We start from the raw sequence: 22,121 nt of genomic DNA, 5'->3' as shown, positions 1-22,121 counted from the left end.
TTATTGTTATATGTAATAATATATAAGAATTATTCATATATAAATAACAAGTTATTATTGTAGTTATTTGATCGTTAATAATCGGTTTGATTTGATTTTTATAAAAATAAAAAAAAATTATTTTCTAAAAAGGAGAGATAAATAAGTGACTTTCATTAAAGAAGAAATTTTATTTTAAATAATATTTATTGAATCAAATATTAACAATAAGAATTACTTATTTATATTTTCATTTTTATCTTATATTCTCACGAATAAAATGATTCCTCTACTTATCTTTTTTGTTTTAATAAAAAAAAAACAAATTTTATTTTCAATGTTTATCTCTCTTCCGAAATTTTGGAAATGAATATTCAGTTTCAAACAATTATCTGTTTTCAGATTAAACTCCACAAAATTTAATTAATTTCAATATAAGTATTTTCATAATTATCTTTCTCAAATGGATAATAGGAATAACAACATGGTGGAGAACTATCTTTGTGAAGAACTTGGTGAAAAGTAAGCATCGAGCCCTTCTTTTATCTTTTTTTCTTTTAAAATTTTACAGTATATGTGCCATATTATATGAACTTGGCTGCCAACGACCCCATACCCACTTTCATTTATTTATTTATTGGTTACACTAAACCCACTTTTTCAATTGCATAAGTCTTATATTATTGGCCATCATTTGTTTTAAAAGGGTCCATCTTCAATAAATATTTTAATTTAATACTAAAGTATTACATGATTAGTGGACAATTCACCCACTTTCTTTATCCTCTCTTACTCATAAATTTGCAAAATCTCCATAGTATATACAAACAACTACTGCAACATACACCTCTTTTCAAATCTGTCCTCAAATAGTCCAACTAACATGACCTTTATATACCCACTATTTCATTTATATATCAAATCTTGGCTATAAATCTTATCACCATGCACATATATGTTGGTAATGATTTCACTAGTTTAGTATATCATTATTATTAAAATTATTATTATTTAAGACAGAAAATGAAGCAATATATATATATATATATATATATATATATATATATATATATATATCTTCTATCATGCATCAATTTGTTTCCACCCTTTTCCTTTTCTCATTTGATTTATCTCTTATGTGACTAAAAGATATACACATATTATATGTACTTTATACCTATTTGATTTCTAAGAGCATCATTAATAGTAAGTTTTATGTTAAAAGAGTATTTTAATAAATATTTAAATTTAAAAAATAAAAACTTTTATTTAAATTTAATAACTTTTGTTATATTTTGTTCTATTAGAAATTAAATCAATAAAAGTGATATATAATCGATAAATAATTGCGTCTAAATCTAGCTTAAACTATAATGTCTATGAAATATAAAATTAAGAAGAAAAAATAAAAGAATTTAATTAATTTAAATAATATTTTTTATTTTTTTTATATTTAAATATTCATTAAATGTAATATTATATAAATAATACGCTTTAAAAAGCACACCTCAACAAGAAATTGTCCAACATAAATTTAATCATTAAAAAAGTTGCCATTAGTTTCACGTGCTGTGTACAGGCAATCATGCACATTACTCGGGTGCTGCTAAAAAAGCTCTATATATTCTTATTTGGTAGTGTGCTTTGCAACATCTAAAGCAAGTTCAACAGCACTGCGCTTCGCTCAGCTTTAGAAGATCAATCAAGATGAGCACAAGTTCTGCCTCAACCTCAACTGCCAAGAGGTAACTAAAACAACATATCTAGTAATTGCAGGACAGAAATTAAAGATCATATATTAGTTTAAGGATAGAAAGATTAATTTAAATTTTGGTGCATGCAGGCTACAAGGAAAGGTGGCTTTGATTACTGGTGGAGCTAGTGGCATGGGCGAGTCTAGTGCAAGGCTGTTTGTTAAACATGGAGCCAAGGTCGTCGTTGCAGATGTCCAAGATGAGCTTGGCCACTCCCTCTGCAGAGAACTTGGTCCGGATCAAGAAATCATTTCTTATATCCATTGCGATGTAACATGTGATTCCGATGTCCAAAACGCGGTGGATTTTGCTGTCTCCAAGTATGGAAAGCTTGATATAATGTTCAGCAATGCTGGAGTTGCAGGGAATGTGTATCCCAGCATTGTAGACACAGAGAATGAAGATTTCAAAAGGGTTTTCGATATCAATGTCTTCGGTGCTTTCTTAGCGGCAAAGCATGCTGCTAGGGTCATGATTCCTGCCAAGAAAGGATGCATTCTTTTCACTTGTAGCTATCTTTCAGTTTCTTGCTTTCAGGCTATCCATCCATATGTTGCGTCAAAACATGCTATTCTTGGCTTGTCCAAGAATCTAAGCGTGGAGTTGGGACAACATGGAATAAGGGTCAACTGTGTGTCACCATTTGTTGTTATAACCCCAATGATGAGGAAAGCCATGGGGGTAATGGAGGCAGAAAAGGAGAAGTTACAGGAAGTGGTTTCAGCTTCAGCCAACTTGAAAAATGTTACATTGGAAGCAGAAGATATAGCAGAGGCAGCACTTTATTTGGTAAGCGATGAGTCCAAGTATGTGAGTGGGATGAATCTGGTTGTTGATGGAGGTTACACTCTCACCAATCCAGCCTTTGCAATGGAAATGCAAAGCTTCCACTCTTCTTGAGGTAGTTGGATGCCCCATTTACTTCTTTCTACGGCAATAACTCAGATATCAGTTGTGTCACTATGTCTGAAATAATTGATGCATCTTTGCTAGTGTGGAAGCTTTCTTGTTTTCAATTATTTACTCTGTTCTTTCAGTTCAATAAATGAGATGTGGATTGTATGTATGTGTTTGTCACTTCCTCCAATTTTAATATATAGTACACTAAAATTTGAATTAATAATATATTCAGAGAAAATGCGTGCCCCACAGCGTACATTCTTTTCAATTTCTTTTTTTAAAAGTATCCGTCCTTCTCATTCTCTATAAAATTTCTAAGAAATTCTACTTACACAGATGACCATACAAAATAAAAAATAAAAAAAATATAAATATATATATATTTATTTTTTTATTTATTTTACACTCTAACATTAGTTAATTTACATATATTTTATTTTTTTAAATCAGTAATTATATATCAAATATTTATTGATTTAATATACCAAGTGTAGCTAGGCAAAAATTTTGCTAAAACTTTAGCTTATAAGAAAGAACTTGAAAAGTGTAGGATGATTGAAACTTGACCATGTAAGCATAACAAAAATAAGGTTTTGCTATGCATCTATTAATAGCATTGAAGAAAGAAAAAAGCTCCTGAAAAGGGAAAAAGAAAAAAAGTAAGAATATAAAAGCTCCTCAAAAGGGTAAAAGAAAAAAGTAAAAAGAAGCAAAAAGATACTATCATGATTTGTATTTTCTTAATCTACATTTCTATCTTTCCTAAAATGCTAGACTACTGTAAAGTGGAATCTCTAATACAGGGATGTGCAATGGGTAGGTTACTCATCCATTAAAAATATTTAAATTTGAAACTAATTAAAAAATATATTTCTAAACTAGTCTCAAATTCGTTTAGAAAATTATTATTGTTAATTTGAACTCGTTCTAAATTCGAATAAAAATATTTATATATTATCTGAATCCGATTAAGTCCCGTTTAAATTAAATAACTAATTTTTAGATTTTATGGATATTTAAATAGATAACAGATATTTACCTATTAAATACTCATTTATATGAAAATTTAGATAATTAAATGAATACTCATTTACCGAACCAGTTTACAATAGTTCAATTTTAAAATATATAAACAAAAATTAACAAAAACAACCACATTACAAAATATAATCTAACATTAAGTTTTCAATCTATTAATACAACCCAACCAAAATAACATGATATATTAATATAATTACAGATTTCTTCTTCAAACAAGGTTTTGACATGTTTGCAACAGGGTTTGCAAAATTCCTGTCCTACCATAACCAAAATCTATCTCATATATATATATATATATATATATATTCAACAACAATATCTAGCTAGCAAAAAACAACAAGCAAGTTTACTTCTTCCACAAAGAGTTTGTAATTGCGTGTTTGTCTCGGTGGCCAAATCCTCCAAGAAATATGATTGTGACTTTTGCATATTGTTTCATCAACGAGACCCCCTCTTAAGAACCCAATTCATTTTCACCTTTCTGGCTATAACTGATAAATTAATAGTAAATAGAAGGAAAAGAACAAAACAGTTGATTATAAGAGAGAGATTCTAGCTGAAAAAACATGATACAAAACTGACAATAAGAAAGGTATTGTAATTAGAAATAAAGAAGATGATCTAGTGAGAAATGATTCAAAACTAATGAAAAGGAAAGTACCAAAAAGCAGTATCACTGTAGAAGTCAATGCCTAAACACATGAAGAGAAGTGAAGCAACGGTGAAGGTGACGACAGCAGTGGCGATAGCAATGGCAGCAACGGCGACAGAGAGACTATGAGTTTGTGAGGATGGAAGCGTGAGTTGAGAGAAAGGGTGGATGTGAGTTTGAGATGTGAAATACAATTAGGGTGTAATTTGTGATAAGTTTTCTTTTAGTTTAGTACATTAAAACTATATAGTTTTACTCAAAATTTATAGTTTTACTCAAACTTTGTAATTTTATTTATAATTATGCAGATTACTTTAAAACTATATAGTTTTGCTTAAAATGATATAGTTGGACTTATTTTTAAAAAAAATTATATATAATATTCTTATTTTAATTTAATAATAAAATTTTTATTAAATTCATAAATAATATTTTGCTTTTCATATAAATATTAAATTTTAATATTATAAAAATAAAAATTAAACCATATAATATATCCAAATCTTAAGAATTGTCTTATATTTCTAAACATCATACAATACTACATACTTATTAATATTTTATTTTAATAATAAAAGTGAAATTAATTAATTAAAAATAAAAATTAAAGTTAAAATTTAAATTATACTATATAACAATATGATATAGTATTAATTAGTTAAAAGATATTAAATTAGTCAAAATTATTTAATAAATATGATTAATGTCATATTAGCACTATATAGTCATAAGTTAATATTGTTAATATGTTGGGTTGAGTATTATAATAATTTTTTAATAATATTTAGTTTTTTTCTCTTTTACCAATAAGTGATATTTAATTTGCTAATAAAGAGTCTTATATATGTTTTATATATATTAATATAATAATACTATGTAAATAAACGTCAACAATAATGATATGATGATTAATAATGTACTGTTGATTTTATTAAGAGAATTAACAAAGGAAATTATATTAATTAGTTAAAAGATGCATTATCTTTAATATTTAATAAATATGATTAATACCATGTTAGCAATATATATATATATAGTGATGGTTATTAAAGCAGAGTAAAAATATAATAGATTCTTCAATTTAATTTCAGCTGAACATTTCAACTTTATGCACATAAAAGTTTTCAAAGATACTTACAGTTTGCCCCTTAAGCTTTTTCATACTACAAAAGTTAGAACCTCACTTTTCAATAGATGTTAGATTTCTATTACAACTTTATAATGATACATTAATTTCTTCGTTTATTAGTTTTTCATCATCTTTTTTTTAAATGAAAGAAGAAACTTGCTCTTCGATTGACGAAATAAGAAATACAGGAATAATTATCATTTCTCTTTTAAAGTTTACCATATTATTCTAGCTAGTCCCTCAATATATAATATTACATTAATTCCTTCTATAGTTTGCAATAATATATTAATTCATTCTCAAGTCACAAAGTAAATTCTTCTAATTTAAATGAAAATTACATTTTAATAAAATATTTAACTAATTATACTTATTCATGAAATTTTTAAATGTAACTGAATTATATAATTTATATAGATAATTCAAATAATATAATAGAATTATTTAATTTACATAAATGATTAAACGTGGAACCAAGGTTCTCATTGCAGTTTGCAGATATCCAAGCAAGATGATCAGACTGATCAATAAATCATTTCTTATGTTCATTCCGATGTATCATGTGATTCTGATATTTAAAATACTGCAGATTTAGTTGTCATGAAGTATGGAAAGCTTGATATCATGTTCAACAATGCTGGTGATTCAGTTAACTTGGAACCCAGGATATTAGCCACAGAAAATGAAGATTTCAAAAGGGTTTTTGACGTCAATGTTTTTTTTTTAAATAAAATAACATTAAATTTTTAGATTTCAATTGCATTATAAAAACTAAAAATACTATTTATTTAAAATATATAGTGATGCGCTATGTAAGAGTGTGTTTGATAAAATTTAAAATTTGAATGTAATTAACCCAAAAATAATAAGTCATAAATCCATTTATTAAGAGAGTTGAAATTTGATTTATTTAATTCTTAGAAAGTTAGAGATCCATTTATTAAGAAAGTTGAAAATTTGACATATTCAATTAATTCTAAAAATTTAAAGTTTTTTGAGTATGCTTTTGTATAGCGTGTTATTAAATATTGCATCAGTAAATTAATAAAATAAATTTTATTTTTAAATTTTATAATTTAAATAAAACTTAATTTTTTTAAAATAATTTAAATTAGATATATTTGACTCTTGAACATAAATTTAGGGGGCTATTTGATAAAAAAGTTTAAATTAGATTTATTTGACCATTAGACATAAATTTAAAAGGTTATTTACTAAACATTTATAAATTGGGTCTATTTGACATTAGTCATAAATTCAAGGGTTAAATTGACCCTTTCTCCTTTTCTAAACCAGTAAGATACATTTGGCGCATATATAGACATTGAAAACCAAAATGCATAAACTTAAATAATTAAGCAATGTAGACACATTTCTAGAAATTGGAAACCCAAATAATAAATAAAAGAAACGGAGCTAATAATAAAACATTGCAATGAAGTGCAATTTGAATACTAATTTTATCATATTAGGCTGAATTTAGTTATTTTTTAAATTTATAGATTTTTTAGTTAAAATTTTATATATTTAGCTCAAATTAATCATATTTTGAAAAAAATGCTCTTAAAAATAAAAAATAAATAAAAATTATAATATTATTTAAAAACTATTTTATAATTATAATAAAATGAATGTAATTAAGCAATAAGTATTATCAACATTATTTTCGCTGAAATCGTTTTTACCTCTACCGCCTTCGATACCACTATTACTGTTATTGTCTCTTTTACTGTTATTAAGAAAAAAAAAATATTATAGCAATATTTATTTTTTATTATGTATTTTTTTAAATATTAATATATTTTTTTAATTTAAATAATCTAGTATAAGAATTAATATTTTTTTTATTTTCATTCTATCCACTCTCTTTTTAGGAACTGTGTAATTCAATCTCTTATTTTTATAAATAGGGCTAATTGGAGTTAAATATGTAAAGATTTGGGCTAAAATATTTAAAAAATTTTAAAAAGAGCTAAATTCAATTTAAGCAATAAGATCAGCAATATTGTTCTTATGCCTTGGTTGGATAATCAAGTAATTATCATATAGGTGCATGGAATTAAGTATTCCAAGGCTGATTCTTAAAACATAGCATAAAACTAAATTACGATATAATTTTTATTCGTGTATATTATTATTAATAAATCTTGCACTCTAATTATTTCTATTAATAGGATTCTATGTTTTATCTATTTTAGTATAAACTTTACGTTTAATCTATTTCAATATTATTTTTCACATTTTTCAAAATTTGAATGATATTAAACTTTGGTTGCATTTAAAGATAGTGGTAAAATCTTTTATTACTAAGATTTAACATTTTAGTTATTTTATATAATATTTTTTTCATATTTTAAAATTTAATATGATATTAGAATAAGCCTGACTCATAAGAAATACATTGTTTAAATATAAAAATATTAAAAAATTATAAACAGTAAAGGTTGTCTATTAGTAATAGTTAAAACTTTATTTAATAAAATTCAATTTTTGTTAATGAGTTAATTCTATCTCTAAAAATTTAACCGTTTCTTTTCTTTCTTTTTTTCTCTTTTTTCTTATTCTTCATTAAAGTTTCATCTATTGGCTCACTGTCGGCCATTTTTTGATCAGCTATGGTCCTTTTTTTGTTATTAATTAGTTTTAATAAATAAATATTAATATTTTTTTAGAAGTGGTATGGTCCTCTATTATAAGAGTTTTGAGTTCTTCTTCTATAGGAGTTTTATGGTCATCCATTATAGAGATGTTGAGTTCTCCTTCTATGAGAGTAGCGAAGAGAAAAAGAGATTAAATTCGACAATCAAACAATTCAGTTCATGAAAAGACATCTATAAAATTGATATATAACTTAGTGCTATCTAATGGAGCATTCTTTTCGTAGAATTACAATTGATTACCCCGTCAATACAATTGATGATTGATATGAGTTTCTTTATTTATATTTTTTGATGTTTGATGTTTATTTTTATCTTTTATATTAAAATGTACTTATTAGTTTTTATTAATAAAATATTCATATCTTTTTAAAAAAAAAATTTATTGTTAATGAGTTTTATACTTCTTTCGTTAGTCACACCCACTTCTTTCAGTGTTAATATTAAAAAATGGTGAAGTTCTCTAGCTCAAAAATCATGACCAAATAAATAAAAGCAATCTTGTCCTGCATGCTAAAAAAGGTCAATGATTTAAAGGCTGTTCTGTTTGTGTAGGCTAAAAACGTTCCATTCAATTAAATTATTAATTGAGGATACTAAAATGTATTAAACTATAATCATGCTTAGTTACTTCTCTTAAGATCAATGGCTAAGATTATTTAACTTAAAAAATTTAATGTTAGACCATAGGCTTCAAAATAATTATCCAGCAATAAGGAAAAACAAAGTGCAATTAATTATTTTGTTCTTTTTCTAATTTAAAGTCAATAACAACCCATTTATATGATTAGATAAATGAACAAGGTTGCAAGTGGCCGTTAATCAGCCCTAAATTACAACTACACTAATTAATTATATTATACTGACTTGACTAAAATTAGTTTTACGGTAAACTCAGTCTATATGTAATTATTTTTCTTTTGGTATCTTGTTCATGTGAGCAGAAACTTGTTTTTGAATCACAACCAAGCAAAAGCTTCAGATGAAAATGGAAATTGATATTCTTTCTAAAGGATGCATTAAACCCTCTGTACCAACACCCTCTGACCTAAGAACCTACAAGATTTCTTTATTGGATCAATTTATGCCTCTTGTCTATACACCGATGATCCTTTTCTATTCCAACCAGGACATAAATCCTGTCAAAGATGATGATGATGATGATATCATCTCCAAGAGATTACTATTACTACAGCAATCCTTGTCCCAAACCTTAACAAGATTTCACCCACTTGCAGGAAAAATTAAAGACGATTTTTCCATTGATTGCAGTGATGAAGGTGCATTCTTTGTAGCGGCAAGAACCAAAATTGCTCTTTCTGATTATCTACAGCAGCCTGATCTCAATTCACTATATAAATTGTTGCCAAGTACGGATGAGCCAACTTCAGGATCTTATGTTTCCATGATTCAAGAAACCATCTTTGCTTGTGGTGGAATTGCCATCGGTGTTTATGTTTTGCACACGGTCATGGACGGATCTGGTTTAGCTTCATTTCTAAAAGCTTGGGCTGCCATAGCATGTGATGAACAGTCTACTAAAGCCTGCTATCCTAACTTTGACGGCACGTCTATGTTTCCTCAGTATGGCGCATTCCCAAGAGATGCAAATGTTATGGCTTATGGGAGCCACTTTCGGAAAAGAGGTAAGATTACCAGACGAAGGTTTGTGTTTGACGGACCCGCAATTGCCAATCTGATGGAGAAAGCAAGAGCTGAAACAGGAGTGCCAGAAAATCCTACACGAGTTGAGGTGGTCTCTGCACTTCTAATCAAACACATGATGGCTATATTTAAAGCTAAATCTGGTGTTGACAAGCCACTTGCAATCAACCATGCTGTGAACATGCGTCGACGAATGGTGCCACCAATCCCTGAATGTTCAGTGGGGAACTTCGTATGGCCAGCAGCTACAATTTGCAAGCCTAACGAGACACAGTTAAGTAGCTTAGTATACCAACTGAAGGAAGCAATTATGAAGATCAACAGTGATTTTGTGAGGAACATAAAAGGTGGTGATCATGGAGGATTCATCAAGCTCTATGAATTAAAGAAAGAGGCAGCTAGTTCATTTACCAGTCCCTTGTTCTCCAATGGAGTGGACTACGTTTTGTTCTCTAGTTGGTGCAATTTTGGTCTCTATCAAGTTGATTTCGGGTGGGGAAAGCCTGTTTGGACCACGACTGCTCGCTACAGTAATGGGGATTTGGAAATACCTTTCTTGAATTCGATCGTTCTTATGGATGCAAGGAAAAACAAAGGAATAGAAGCATGGATGGTTTTGGATGAAGACATAATGGTTATGTTAGATAAAGATAAGAACTTCATCCAATATGCTTCCCCTAATCCAAGTCCTTTAAATTAGTTTATATCTATCAATTGGTTGCTCCAAAATAAATGAGGTTAATTTCAAGACCCGTGTTCATTTCGATCATTAAGCTTTCATAGACTGCCACTCAATTGTATATCAAAATGATAGGACCTGAAAAAAATTAATGGAAGTTGTAATTTGTTTATTTCATAATTTAATTTTACTTTATTACAATTCTATTACCTATATTTAATTTTGTCAGTACTATTATAAGATTCATTTAATTATATCGGTGCTAAAGGTGTAACGTTTTCTATTGTCTTGAGTTAAATTTGTAACGACAGTCGTCGTTAAAATCATTGCTAAATCTATCCGTATATAGTGGTGGATTATAGACGTTAGACATTGTCAATATATTTTTGATTTTAAACTAAATGGATTATTTATTATTAATTGTTGTTAAATAATTATTTAATTATTTTATTTTTAACTGATCCATTAGTAAAGCAGAGATAACCATTAGTAAAGCAGAGATAATCTTTAAAAAGTTAAAATATTTTAATTATTATTATTATAATATTAAGTTTATTTATTTATTATTATTTATTTATACATTAAATGAGAAATTAAATAGGAATAATTAATTTTAAAAGGAAATATATAAAAAAAAGTCTTAAAAAGTTATAAAATAGAAAAAAATGTCTAATCTAACTGGGTTATCGAGCCGTCATCATTATGATCATCAGCGGCAACATATCAGGCCCGTCAGTAGCAGAAACACCAACTGGTGGAGAAATTGAAGCATACGATCCCGGTGGAGCCATGCTTTGGCGCAGAATAATTATTTATCATTTTTGCCTGTTTGTTGGACTTCTGCTGCTCCCCCTCACAAATTGGAGCAGCTTTGTATAGCTAAACACCATAGTGGCAGTGTTGGAAATTCTCATTTCATTTAGTTGTATTATTTGAACGTGCAGGAGCACACACACACTCCATTAGTGGATAGGCTATTATCAGGCATTATTTTATGGGTATTAATTTAATAACTCAAATGTTTGGTGAAAATTTGGACTGTCTGCAATTGGTTTGTTTTTAAACTCAGGAGTGCAATTGGATTTTTAAATGGTAACAAAAAAAAAAAAAAAAACAAACTCAATTATTGAGAGAGTGTATATCTGGCAAGTCCTCAGGTTATAAACTGTTCACAATTACAATTGTTTATAAAACGAAGAAGTTGTTCATGAATGGGATAATTTCTTTTCTTTTCTTTTCTGTCATAAAGTAACTATAGACACATGTCTTTTACTTTTGCTTTTAAAAAAAAAAAAAAAAAAGAAATGATATAACCTAATTAATCAAATAATAGAATTAAATAATTATAAGACAAATCCAACCCGACGAGTAAGCACCACCATCACTAAAAAAATCCACCACTGATAACGAAGAAGAGCGACGAGGATGGTAGGCAACGAGACGGCGACGGATGGTGATGAGCGGCGGGCGATGAGGCGATGACGACAGTAGGCGAATTCGAAGAGGCGATGAACGACAAGCGATGGTGTAGGCTATGAGCGGTCAACGAGCCCCTTCTTTTTGTTTAAAACTCTTTAGTAACTGGAGAAAAGGAGAGAGTGAATGGGATGGTGGACTGGATAGGAACGAAGAGAGCGAGAGACGGGTTTGTTTGGCAGTTAATTTATCAAACAACTACAACCAGACAGAATGATGGGAATTATATTTCCGTATACAGTTTTTAGATTTACAATAAAAGGCCCTGCCTTCAGTTATTGAACATCAGGCGAATGAAAAAGACCGAGAGGCGATGAACGTCGGGTGTTGCAGTTTTTTTTTTCTTTTTTCTTTTTTTCCTTTTGATGGATCTGAATTGGTTTGGTGAAGTTTTTTATAGGGAAGTTGAAGGTAGTTGTTGGTGACAGTAGATATTGGTTTGGTAGTTGGAGATGGAGGCAAAGGTGATGGTGGCAGGGCGGAGTGGAGGCAACAATGGCGGTGGCGGCATTAGAGTTATTATGTAAATTATTTTAATTTTAAAAAGTAATTTCTTTTGAAATTTAATTATTTATATTCAAAAATAGAAAAAAAGAATAAATCCACATGTCTGTACGGTATTAATTTTTACTGAGCTTTTGTACTAACAAAGAAGCTAACGACGTTACAGATTGGATATTTTTAACCTTTTTTAAGAAAAAAATTAAAGGATAAAATTGAACCATTTTAAAGAATGAGAATTTAATTGCACGTTCCCAATTAATTCATAGATGTTTTTGTACCTTATATCTTTTTTCAAGGGAGTTCATGAATATAATTTTAATGGGTAAAAATTCTAATTAAAACTTTATATAATTAAATTTATAAAATTACTAATAATTAAACTAATTTCATTCAAATTTAGTAGAATTTTTAATTAATTTTAAATTTGTCAATTATTTTTTTAGGAGTGTCAAAATAGATCATCATACGCAAATTCGATTCGCCGAAAACGAAAAGAATATGGGTAACTATTAAACCTTAGTAGGTCCGCGTCAGAAAACGAGTTGATCCGTTTATGACACGGCTTGAAACAAGGCGTGTAACGGGTTGACTTGCAAATCTGTTATAACCTGTTTAATTTTTCGTATCGTGTTGGATCATCTCAACCAGACTCAATCTATTTACAATCCATAAATTTTTTTATTCATTAAAACAAGTGAAAAATGATCATATATACAAATAAAAACAATTAAAAATAAAATTATGTCTAACTATATAGTTTCAATGTAATTTACATAATCAAAGATTTTCAAGTCTCCTCGTACCAATATGAAGGATATCGTTATCAGATGGATGAGTGAGTACAGAGTCTTCAGTTTAGATAAAATTATGTAAATTTAAGTAAAACTATATAATTTTGATATATACCAAGCTAAACAAAATCTATCACAAACTAAACGCTAATTCTATTCTTTTCTCCTCATCTCTAACTCACATCAACTCTTTCAAACCCTCCACCATCCACCCTCACAAATTATCTTTTTCACGTCATTGCTACTACCGCCTCACGTCGTTGCTGCTGTCTTCCACGCCGTCTCACGCCGCTGCTGCTGCTATCGCTTTTACTGTCGTCGTCCTTACTGCCATTGTCCTTGTTGCCTTCATCGTTAGGTATTGTTGTAGTTTTAATACACTTCTATGGAACTTTAGTGTTTGTTTGGTCTACTTGAGTTTTTATAATTTGATAGAGGCTGAATGTTTTGGTAAAATGGAAGTCTATTTTTTGAATTAAGTTCTGGTAACACCTAATATTTGCTATTATTTTGGTAAAATGGAAGCCTATAATTTGCTAGAGGCTGAGTTTTACAACCTTAGGCTAATTTTTATGTGATTAAGTTCTTGTTTGAATATGAACTGTGTAGTTAGATTTTGGATGGCAATCTATTGGCTTTCTTTTTCTATATTTTTTTTATTTATTACTCTTTTTGTTACTTTATAGATGCAAAATTAGAGTTGGAAGAACTTTTAAAAGAAATTATGGAGCTTAGCATAGTCATTGGATTTAGAAAAAGATGTTGCTACTTCATCTAATTCTGGAATTTAGAATTTTATATGAATTTTAAATGAGTCTTGCATTATGATTTGGTACTATGTGTAATGAACTTTAAGAATACTTCTTGTACTAGATGAAATTTTTATTTATAATTGGTATTATTTATATATTTTCGATTAATTTGGAAAAATATATTGATTTGTATGTTAATAATATTATATGGTTGTGTTATTTATTTATTTGGTTAAGTGGGTTGTGTTGGATTTTATGACCTACATACAACCCACTTAACTAAACGTGTTATGCATGCAGTGTTCGTGTCACTTTTTAAAAATTCATGTCGTGTTAGAATTGAGATAAAATGACACGAATAATAAATGAATCGTATCCGTGTTAATCCTAATCGTGATACATATTTATGCAGTTTATATATATTAATTTGATTCATTGTGAAGAAAAATTGCATTGCATAAAAGCTCTTCATCATCTCTTATTGGTAGGAAAAAGCATTGTAAGTCACAAGAAGCAAATTTGCCACTGAAAATGGAAGTTGAAATGATTTCCAAAGATTGCATTAGGCCCTCTTCACCAACACCCTCTCACATGAAAAACCACTACAACAATTCTCTACTAGACCAATTCATGTCTTTTGCCTATGTTCTTATGATCCTGTACTATCCTAAAGATCTTGCCTCCAAAAGATCACTACTACTAAAACAATCTTTATCTGAAACCCTATCACAATTTTATCCGCTTGCAGGAAAGCTTGGAAATGAACTTTCCATCAAATGTAATGATGAAGGGGTGTTATATTTAGAGGCTAAAGCAAGCATTACTCTTTCTGGATATCTCAAACAACCAGATCTCACATCATTACATAAATTCTTCCCAAATAAATCTCCATTGCATGCACCAGCTCCAGGTTCTTATGTTAATATGATTCAAGAAACAACTTTTGCATGTGGTGGCATGACCATTGATATAAATGTTCTACACCTGGTCATGGATGGTTGTGCTTTAGCTTCATTTCTAAAAGCTTGGGCTGGCACGGCATATGAATCTAGTAAGAAATACCCTAATTTTGATGGCTCATCTATTTTTCCAAAATATGATGATTTCCCACAAGATGCCAATATTATGGCTATATGGGGCCATTTTATCAGAGTCAAAAAAATGAATACAAGAAGTTTTGTATTTAATGTATCTGTCATTGCTAGTCTTAAAGAGAAAGTAATCAGCTCAGGTGTGGAAAATCCTAGTCGTGTTGAGGTGGTGTCTGCACTTCTTTCCAAAAATCTCATGGCTGCCTTCAGGTTCAAATCTGGTAAAGATCAGAAACCATTTGCAATAAATCATGCTGTAAATGTATGCCGAAGAATGTTATCACCATTCTCAGAATGTTCAATGGGAAACTTTGTCTGCTTAGCACATACAATATGCAGCCAAAAAGAAACACAACTAAGTAGCTTAGTATGCCAACTGAAGGAAGCAATTGTGAAGATTGACAGCGCTTTTGTGAAGAACATACAAGGTGATGGAGGAATCATAAAGTTCTATGAGATAGCTAAAGATATAAATGGTGCATTTACCAGCCCGGCATTCTCTATTAGTGTGGACTACGTTATGTTCACTAGTTGGTGTAGTTTTGGTCTTTATGGGGTCGATTTTGGATGGGGAAAGCCTGTTTGGATAACTTGTGCTGGTTCATATGGAAATTTTGAAGCTCCTTTCATGATTTATGTGGTTCTTATGGATGGAAGAATAAACAATGAAATAGAAGCATGGGTTGTTTTGGATGAAGAAACGATAGTTATATTAGAGAAAGATGAGGAGCTTCTTGAATATGCTGCCCTTAATCCAACTCCTTTATATTGAGAACCGCACATGAGTTGTTACTATAACAATGTTTGGCAAGAAGACAGTTATGTAATGATCTTAAGTAATTTCTTTCATTTGATTCTCTAATTAAAAAATTACATAAAATCATATAATCTATCATGTTTATACCTAATTCATTATATTATCATGGTATGTATATAATTTAATGCCTTTACGACGCATATTATGCTATTGATAATATATTAGGTGTCCCCTGAAGTGTATCATATAGCTTTGCAAATGCTTAGGACTCCTTCCAACAAGCATTTGCCTTCTACGTAATTAACCTTACCATGCGATTTCTTTTCCAACTATATTCCTTATTCAAATTAAAAATAATAAATTATTTTAGAAAAGCAACTACAAGTAACAATTAGTATATAATTTCTCATTAATGTTATTAAAGGAACAAACAACTTTTCTTTCACTAATATAATTTAATAATTTTTTAATATTTAATATTGATTTATAATATTTAAAAAATAATAACAAACTAACTATTTTTAAAATATTTATTTATAAATTCTAATATTATATAAATTAATACTATTAATATAATCGATATTACTTTTTTTAAATTAGAAATTATTATATAATTAAAATTTAATTTATTTGTGAATATAAAAAATAAATATTCAATTTATGAGTATTTTCTCTTTTATTTCCTCTAAGTTTTTGTTGTCACATTTTTTCTTTACAAATTATATATTTTTACTGTTTTATTTTTATTTTTAGTATATTTTCTTATACATATTTATTAATTTTTATAATTTCAATAACAAAATTTCATTTTATGAATTATATCAAATTAGTTATTAACAATGAATCAGTTGAATTTAGAAAAAAAAATACAGCCATGAATTCATAAAAAGATAAAAAAACTAATTTGTATTCTTATATTATATAAATTAATGGAAACGTACATAAAATTACAATTATTGAAAAGTTAGCATTAAATTTTTTTTATAATATGTAATTAAGGACTAAATTAAAATTTTATTTTTTTATTATTGCTGAGAGGCGGTAATAAAATAAAAAGTAAACCTGCTAATAGTCTAAAATTAATTAAAATATATAATATTTATAAATTAACTAAAAATATTTTAAAATAGGAAAATAAAAAAAGAAAAGTACTTTGTGATTAATCAAATTTAAACTTTTAGTAATTTTAAATGATATTACATATAAATAGAATTTATCTCATACAATGTTAAGATTTTAAAAAGAAAAAGACTCTTGTTCTATTACTTGTTTTACCTGTTACTGTAAGTAAAAATATTTGTAACACTGGTGTCACATAACACTGATTCAATAGCCCGAATTTTTGTAAGAGTCTCTTCTAGCTTAGTTAAAAATTTTAATTTTTGAATTTTAGATATGTAGCTTTATTGAAACTCTTGAAATATTATTTTACTACTCATAAAAGTTTTGCCGTTACATTCTTAATTACTCTAGATTACTAGATAAAAAATAATTATTAACATGATTAAAATAGAAACTTTTAAGGATGCAAGAAAATTATTAGCAAATAAAATTAATATATAATTAATTTCTCACTCTTAATATTATAAAAGGACGCAAGAATATATTTTTAATAATATATCAGAGTATTTAGACTCTGTTAAATTTTTTATTTGATATAATTATATTATAAAATAAGCATACAATAATACACATAATTAGAGGTTGTATATATATATATACGTAAACAAAATTATTTGATATAATTATGTTATAAAATAAGCATACAATGATACACATAAATAAAGGTTGTATATATATATATATATATATGAATGGAAGGTGGGGTTCTCAGGTCTCAAGGTAAGAATTCTCTCAGTTTCTCTCGAAAAGCCACATTGGTGGTGCTATATCCACCATCCACAACCAAATTTAACTACATACTTGGATTCATCACTACCTAAGTACAGTGCTGCCTCTGCTACATCATTTGCTTCAAGGACTGCCTGTTTCGGGTTGGCTGATGCACCCATAATATCCTCAACCATCTTCTTGTCGATCCCTCCCATTCCTTCCGTCATCATCGGAGTGGCCACTCCGTAAGGCGAGATACAATTAACCCTTATCCCATGTTGCCCTAATTCCACGCACAAGTTTTTGGTAAGTCCAACCAAGGCATGTTTTGATGCAACATATAAGTGAGGGAGATTACCATGAGTAACTGAAGCAACACTTGAAGTAAAAATAATGCTGCCTTTTCTGACAGGAATCATAGCACTTGCAGCATGCTTGGCTCCCAAGAAAGATCCGTACACATTCACATCAAAAACTTTCTTATAACTATTATATTCAACATCCGAGATGCTTAGGCTGGGATTTTCAGGAGCAGTGCCAGCATTATTGAACATTATGTCCAGCTTACCGTGCTTTTAAATTGTTGTTTCAATTGCATTTTGGACATCAATTTCACTAGTAACATCACAATGGACATAATCAGATCCGATTTCATTGCATATGGAGTAGCCTAACTCATCTTGTATGTCAGCAATGACAACCCTGGCTCCTTGTCGAGCGAAGAGCCTTGCGGTGCTCTCGCCAATGCCACTTGTCGCTCCCGTGATCAAGGCGACCTTGCCTTCTAGCCTGAAACATAAGTAGTTAACCATCTAATCCCTTCGTGCTTCTGAATTAAGCTAATATGGATGCAAATTTAGGGAAGATAATATGGGTATTATGTCAATTCGGAACAAAGTATCAAATTCGAGTCTCTTTGCATTCATATGTAAATCTAAAATCAAACTAATTGGCAAATAACTTGAAAAGACTGTTGTCGGGTCATTAATTGTTACCTCTTAGCGACTGGAGCTAGCGAAGAAAAGCCTTCCATTTTCCACGGAGATTGTGTTTAAGAATAATCTATAGTTTGTTTTAATTTACAGGTTATGAGGTTGCAAGACTTTTATAAGCGAAACTCTTCAACTCCATAAGAAATAATAGCAACTTCCACCCACCTAGGTCATGTCAATTTCTTATTTTATTTTAAATGTGTTTGAAAAGTTGAATTGATTTAATCGATTTCTATTTCTTAAAGTTTTCTATCTTTCTTAAAAATAAAGTATTTTAAAGAAAAATGAGATCATGTAAATTAAAAAATACTTTTTTGAGTAACTTTATTTAAAATAAAGTAATTCTACTTTGTATTAAACATTATTGATTCTTAATTAGCTTAAATTTTAGTTTTTAAATTTTATAAGTAAAGATTACTAGCAACCTATTGAACTCTCTATAATTTTATAATTATGAAAATAATTAATATTTTATGAAAAATGATAATTCTCTTTATATTTTTTCACAAATTATACTAATTTTTTGTAAGTGTTACTAGCTGCAAAAGAAAAATGAACGATATTATGAAAAATAATTATTTTTACAAAATTTAATGATTTACGAGAAAATTGATAAATTCACGAAAAATATTAAATTTTTTATAATCGTAAAATATATTACTAAATTATGAGAAATGGCAATCATCTTCATATTTTTTTTTGAAAATTAAACTAATTTTTCTTAAGTGTTACTAGTTGCAAAAGAATGAATGATATTATGAAAAAATGATTACTTTTACAAAAAAAAAATGATAAATTTACAAAAAATACTAAATCTTTTCATAATCGTAATTTATATTGCTAAATTACAAAAAATAACAATAATTTTTTCATAAATTATAGTAATTTCTCATAAGTGAATAAGTTGTAAAAAAAACGAATGATGTTATGAGAAAATGTTAACTTTTACAAAATTTAATAATTTACGAAAAAATTAATAAATTTATAAAAAATACTAAATTTTTTTCAATTGTAAAATTTATTGCCGAATTACGAAAAACGACAGTCATCTTTATATTTTTTCTCAAATTATGTAAATTTTTCGTACATTTTAAGGATGTATAAATTTTTAAAACTATATTATGTTACTTTAGCAAATTTTATTTTAATTGGTAATCTGAAATTACAGGTTACTAAATTTTTTTAAAAAGAATTATATAAATTATCATTATTTTATTAGTGTGTTAAAATTAAATAAATTTATTTTATTTTAAAAATAAAGTATAATTTTCTAATTAAAAAATATGCTTTTGTAAAAATTCAATTATATTTATGATTTTCCTACATTGAACAAGGCCAAGTTGAACCATTGGATTGCCTTGATTATGATTGTGATGAAAATTATGCCACGCCACAGTAACTATATGTCCTAGATTATGATTATGTCAGTCACAGCAGGGTTTTGGAGTGTGAGATTGAAATTATGGTAGATCATTGAAAATTTTCAATATTGGTATGAGAACAAGACTGTCTTTTACTTCTATATTTAATTTTAATTTAATAAATTACTCTAACAAGTTTCAAGCATATATATAATAAAATATTATAGATACACTACAAAGAATATAAAAATTAGCAGCAATCATTTTACAATAAGATTATTTTGTTACTAAAAAGCTAGTATATGTCAACAACATTAAAAATTGTTATCAAAGGTTAAAAATAAAGATATAGTAATAAAACATAACAAATTCTTTTTGCAACAATTTTTTTGTTATTATATATTATTTTATTTAAAAATAATTAATTATTATAATATGATTCTATAATTTTATAGCAACATAATGTAATTTTCTTGCTTTAGATGGTTTTAATTTCTATTATTGTGAGCAGCAAAGAATTTTTAATGCTATAAATACTTTAAAATTTTCTAATATTAATAATGTTTGTGACTTAATAGTGCCTTGCTTGCAAAGCAAAAATTAGTTTTGAATTGTCTGATTTAGAGAAACGGTAGCCAAAATCCAAGTAAGCTGGTTGTTTTGTATGTTATCTTCTTACAAATAATTATATTGTTGAATTCTATTTTCCTTAATGGATTTATGTCTTATTTGTTTTTACAGATTTGTCTTTACCCATTGAGCAATTGCATCTGTGTATAGGCTTGCACAATTCTTGTCAATTTTGTAACCAATTGTGCTTTACGCAGAGCACTAAAGAAAGATCATGTCTTTGTATTGTGTTTCTCTAACAAAATGTCCATATTGCGGTGCTGTGAGTGTATTTTGGTATTACCAATTGTGAATCAATGGACATATGAATGAGTTTGTTATTTTTGAAATAAATATATGCATCGCATCCATGAGAAGAAGCTTTTGGAAAAGCCACTTACTGTTGCCAAAGTCTTCTCTCCCTTCAATGGTCTTGATTTGACTATTTTGAATTTGTTGCTTTAAAGGCTATTTTATGGATGAATACAAGTTTCACACAAGAGAACCAAAGAGATATTTGAAAACATAAAATAGCGGAATCATTGGTAAGGGTAATAGATCAATCAGTAATTTGAAGTTTTATGGTGCACTTACAACGATTATGGAGTCGCAATATACCTTTAGTAACCAGGTCGTATTATTTAAAGGTGATTGATTTGATATTCCTCGTAGAGAAAAAAATCAAAGTAAAGGTATAAAAAGAACATATATGGCTTCATTAGTATTAACATGATACACAAACTTAAAACTAATTCATTTATCCTAGCATGTTAAGTGAACCAAATTTATTATGTAAATAATGTTCTAAATTCTAATTGGCATTTAGTAGTAAGAGTAAAGCCTCGAAACTACTATAATTTATCACTTGAGTTTATGGATATTGAAAAACATGATCGACCTATTGATCTAGAACCATATGAAGATAATGAGTTGGTAACTATTGAACCTTATAGCACTATATTAATAGAATTTAACAACTATATAGGGAGTGTATTATCTCCTATTCCATAACATGGTGATTTGGACATTCGTTGAAATATATATATATTTTTTGCTCAACCAAAAAACATTAAGGAACAGTTTTTATGAAAAGGAAACAAAGGAAAACAGAATAAAATGAAAAGAGACACGACAGGTTTCAATTAGATTCAACAAAATTTTGGAGTGGAGTGAAAGGAAAATAATTTAGACATAGTATCAAAATGTGAGTCATCAAAGTAAACAAAGTCAGCAAGTAGAATGGTCTTAATGGGAGAAGTTAGGGGATTGCCTTTAAAGTTGTAGCATGCACCTCAATTGATTAGCTCTGATTTAGTCTTCCATCCACTCATCTTCATTTCCACCGCCTATAATTTAATCTCTTAATATTCTGTTATTAGTGGTATGATTAATTTAGAATCTTCACTCATTCAATGAAATAAAAAAAAAGGAGAACCTCACTGGCAGCAAGACAAAATAATTAATCGGCTAAAAGATTTGATTTATCTTTAAAAACTCGA

At 28.1% G+C, this 22,121-nt stretch overlaps 3 protein-coding genes and 1 pseudogene across 3 annotated transcripts; 3 read left to right on the top strand and 1 right to left on the bottom strand.

The window, feature by feature from the left end:
* The first annotated feature begins 1,564 nt into the window (after nucleotides 1-1,564).
* LOC8271123 (short chain aldehyde dehydrogenase 1) lies at nucleotides 1,565-2,799 on the top strand. The gene is made up of 2 exons (XM_002530125.4): nucleotides 1,565-1,724; nucleotides 1,823-2,799. The coding sequence occupies exons 1-2, from the start codon at nucleotides 1,687-1,689 to the stop codon at nucleotides 2,631-2,633; spliced, it is 849 nt and encodes a 282-aa protein (XP_002530171.1). The 5' UTR covers nucleotides 1,565-1,686; the 3' UTR covers nucleotides 2,634-2,799.
* A 6,301-nt stretch (nucleotides 2,800-9,100) lies between these two features.
* LOC8271124 (stemmadenine O-acetyltransferase) lies at nucleotides 9,101-10,477 on the top strand. Its single transcript, XM_002530126.4, has one exon. The coding sequence runs from the start codon at nucleotides 9,101-9,103 to the stop codon at nucleotides 10,475-10,477; it is 1,377 nt and encodes a 458-aa protein (XP_002530172.4).
* Nucleotides 10,478-14,510: 4,033 nt separating this feature from the next.
* LOC112536523 (stemmadenine O-acetyltransferase) lies at nucleotides 14,511-15,842 on the top strand. Its single transcript, XM_025159296.1, has one exon. It carries the CDS (start codon nucleotides 14,511-14,513, stop codon nucleotides 15,840-15,842), a length of 1,332 nt encoding a protein of 443 aa, XP_025015064.1.
* A 1,822-nt stretch (nucleotides 15,843-17,664) lies between these two features.
* On the bottom strand, nucleotides 17,665-18,710 carry LOC8271127 (annotated as a pseudogene).
* Between the last annotated feature and the right edge of the window lie 3,411 nt (nucleotides 18,711-22,121).

Source organism: Ricinus communis, chromosome 10 (genome assembly GCF_019578655.1).
Source record: "Ricinus communis isolate WT05 ecotype wild-type chromosome 10, ASM1957865v1, whole genome shotgun sequence".
In the NCBI taxonomy this organism is placed as follows: domain Eukaryota; kingdom Viridiplantae; phylum Streptophyta; class Magnoliopsida; order Malpighiales; family Euphorbiaceae; genus Ricinus; species Ricinus communis.
This window is presented reverse-complemented; position numbering and strand designations above follow the sequence as displayed.

Coding starts and splice junctions, on each gene's coding strand:
- LOC8271124 (XM_002530126.4), top strand. CDS start 9,101: ATGGAAATTGATATTCTTTCTAAAGGATGCATTAAACCCTCTGTACCA.
- LOC112536523 (XM_025159296.1), top strand. CDS start 14,511: ATGGAAGTTGAAATGATTTCCAAAGATTGCATTAGGCCCTCTTCACCA.
- LOC8271123 (XM_002530125.4), top strand. CDS start 1,687: ATGAGCACAAGTTCTGCCTCAACCTCAACTGCCAAGAG. Junction 1,725..1,822: donor TCAACCTCAACTGCCAAGAG/GTAACTAAAACA, acceptor TGGTGCATGCAG/GCTACAAGGAAAGGTGGCTT.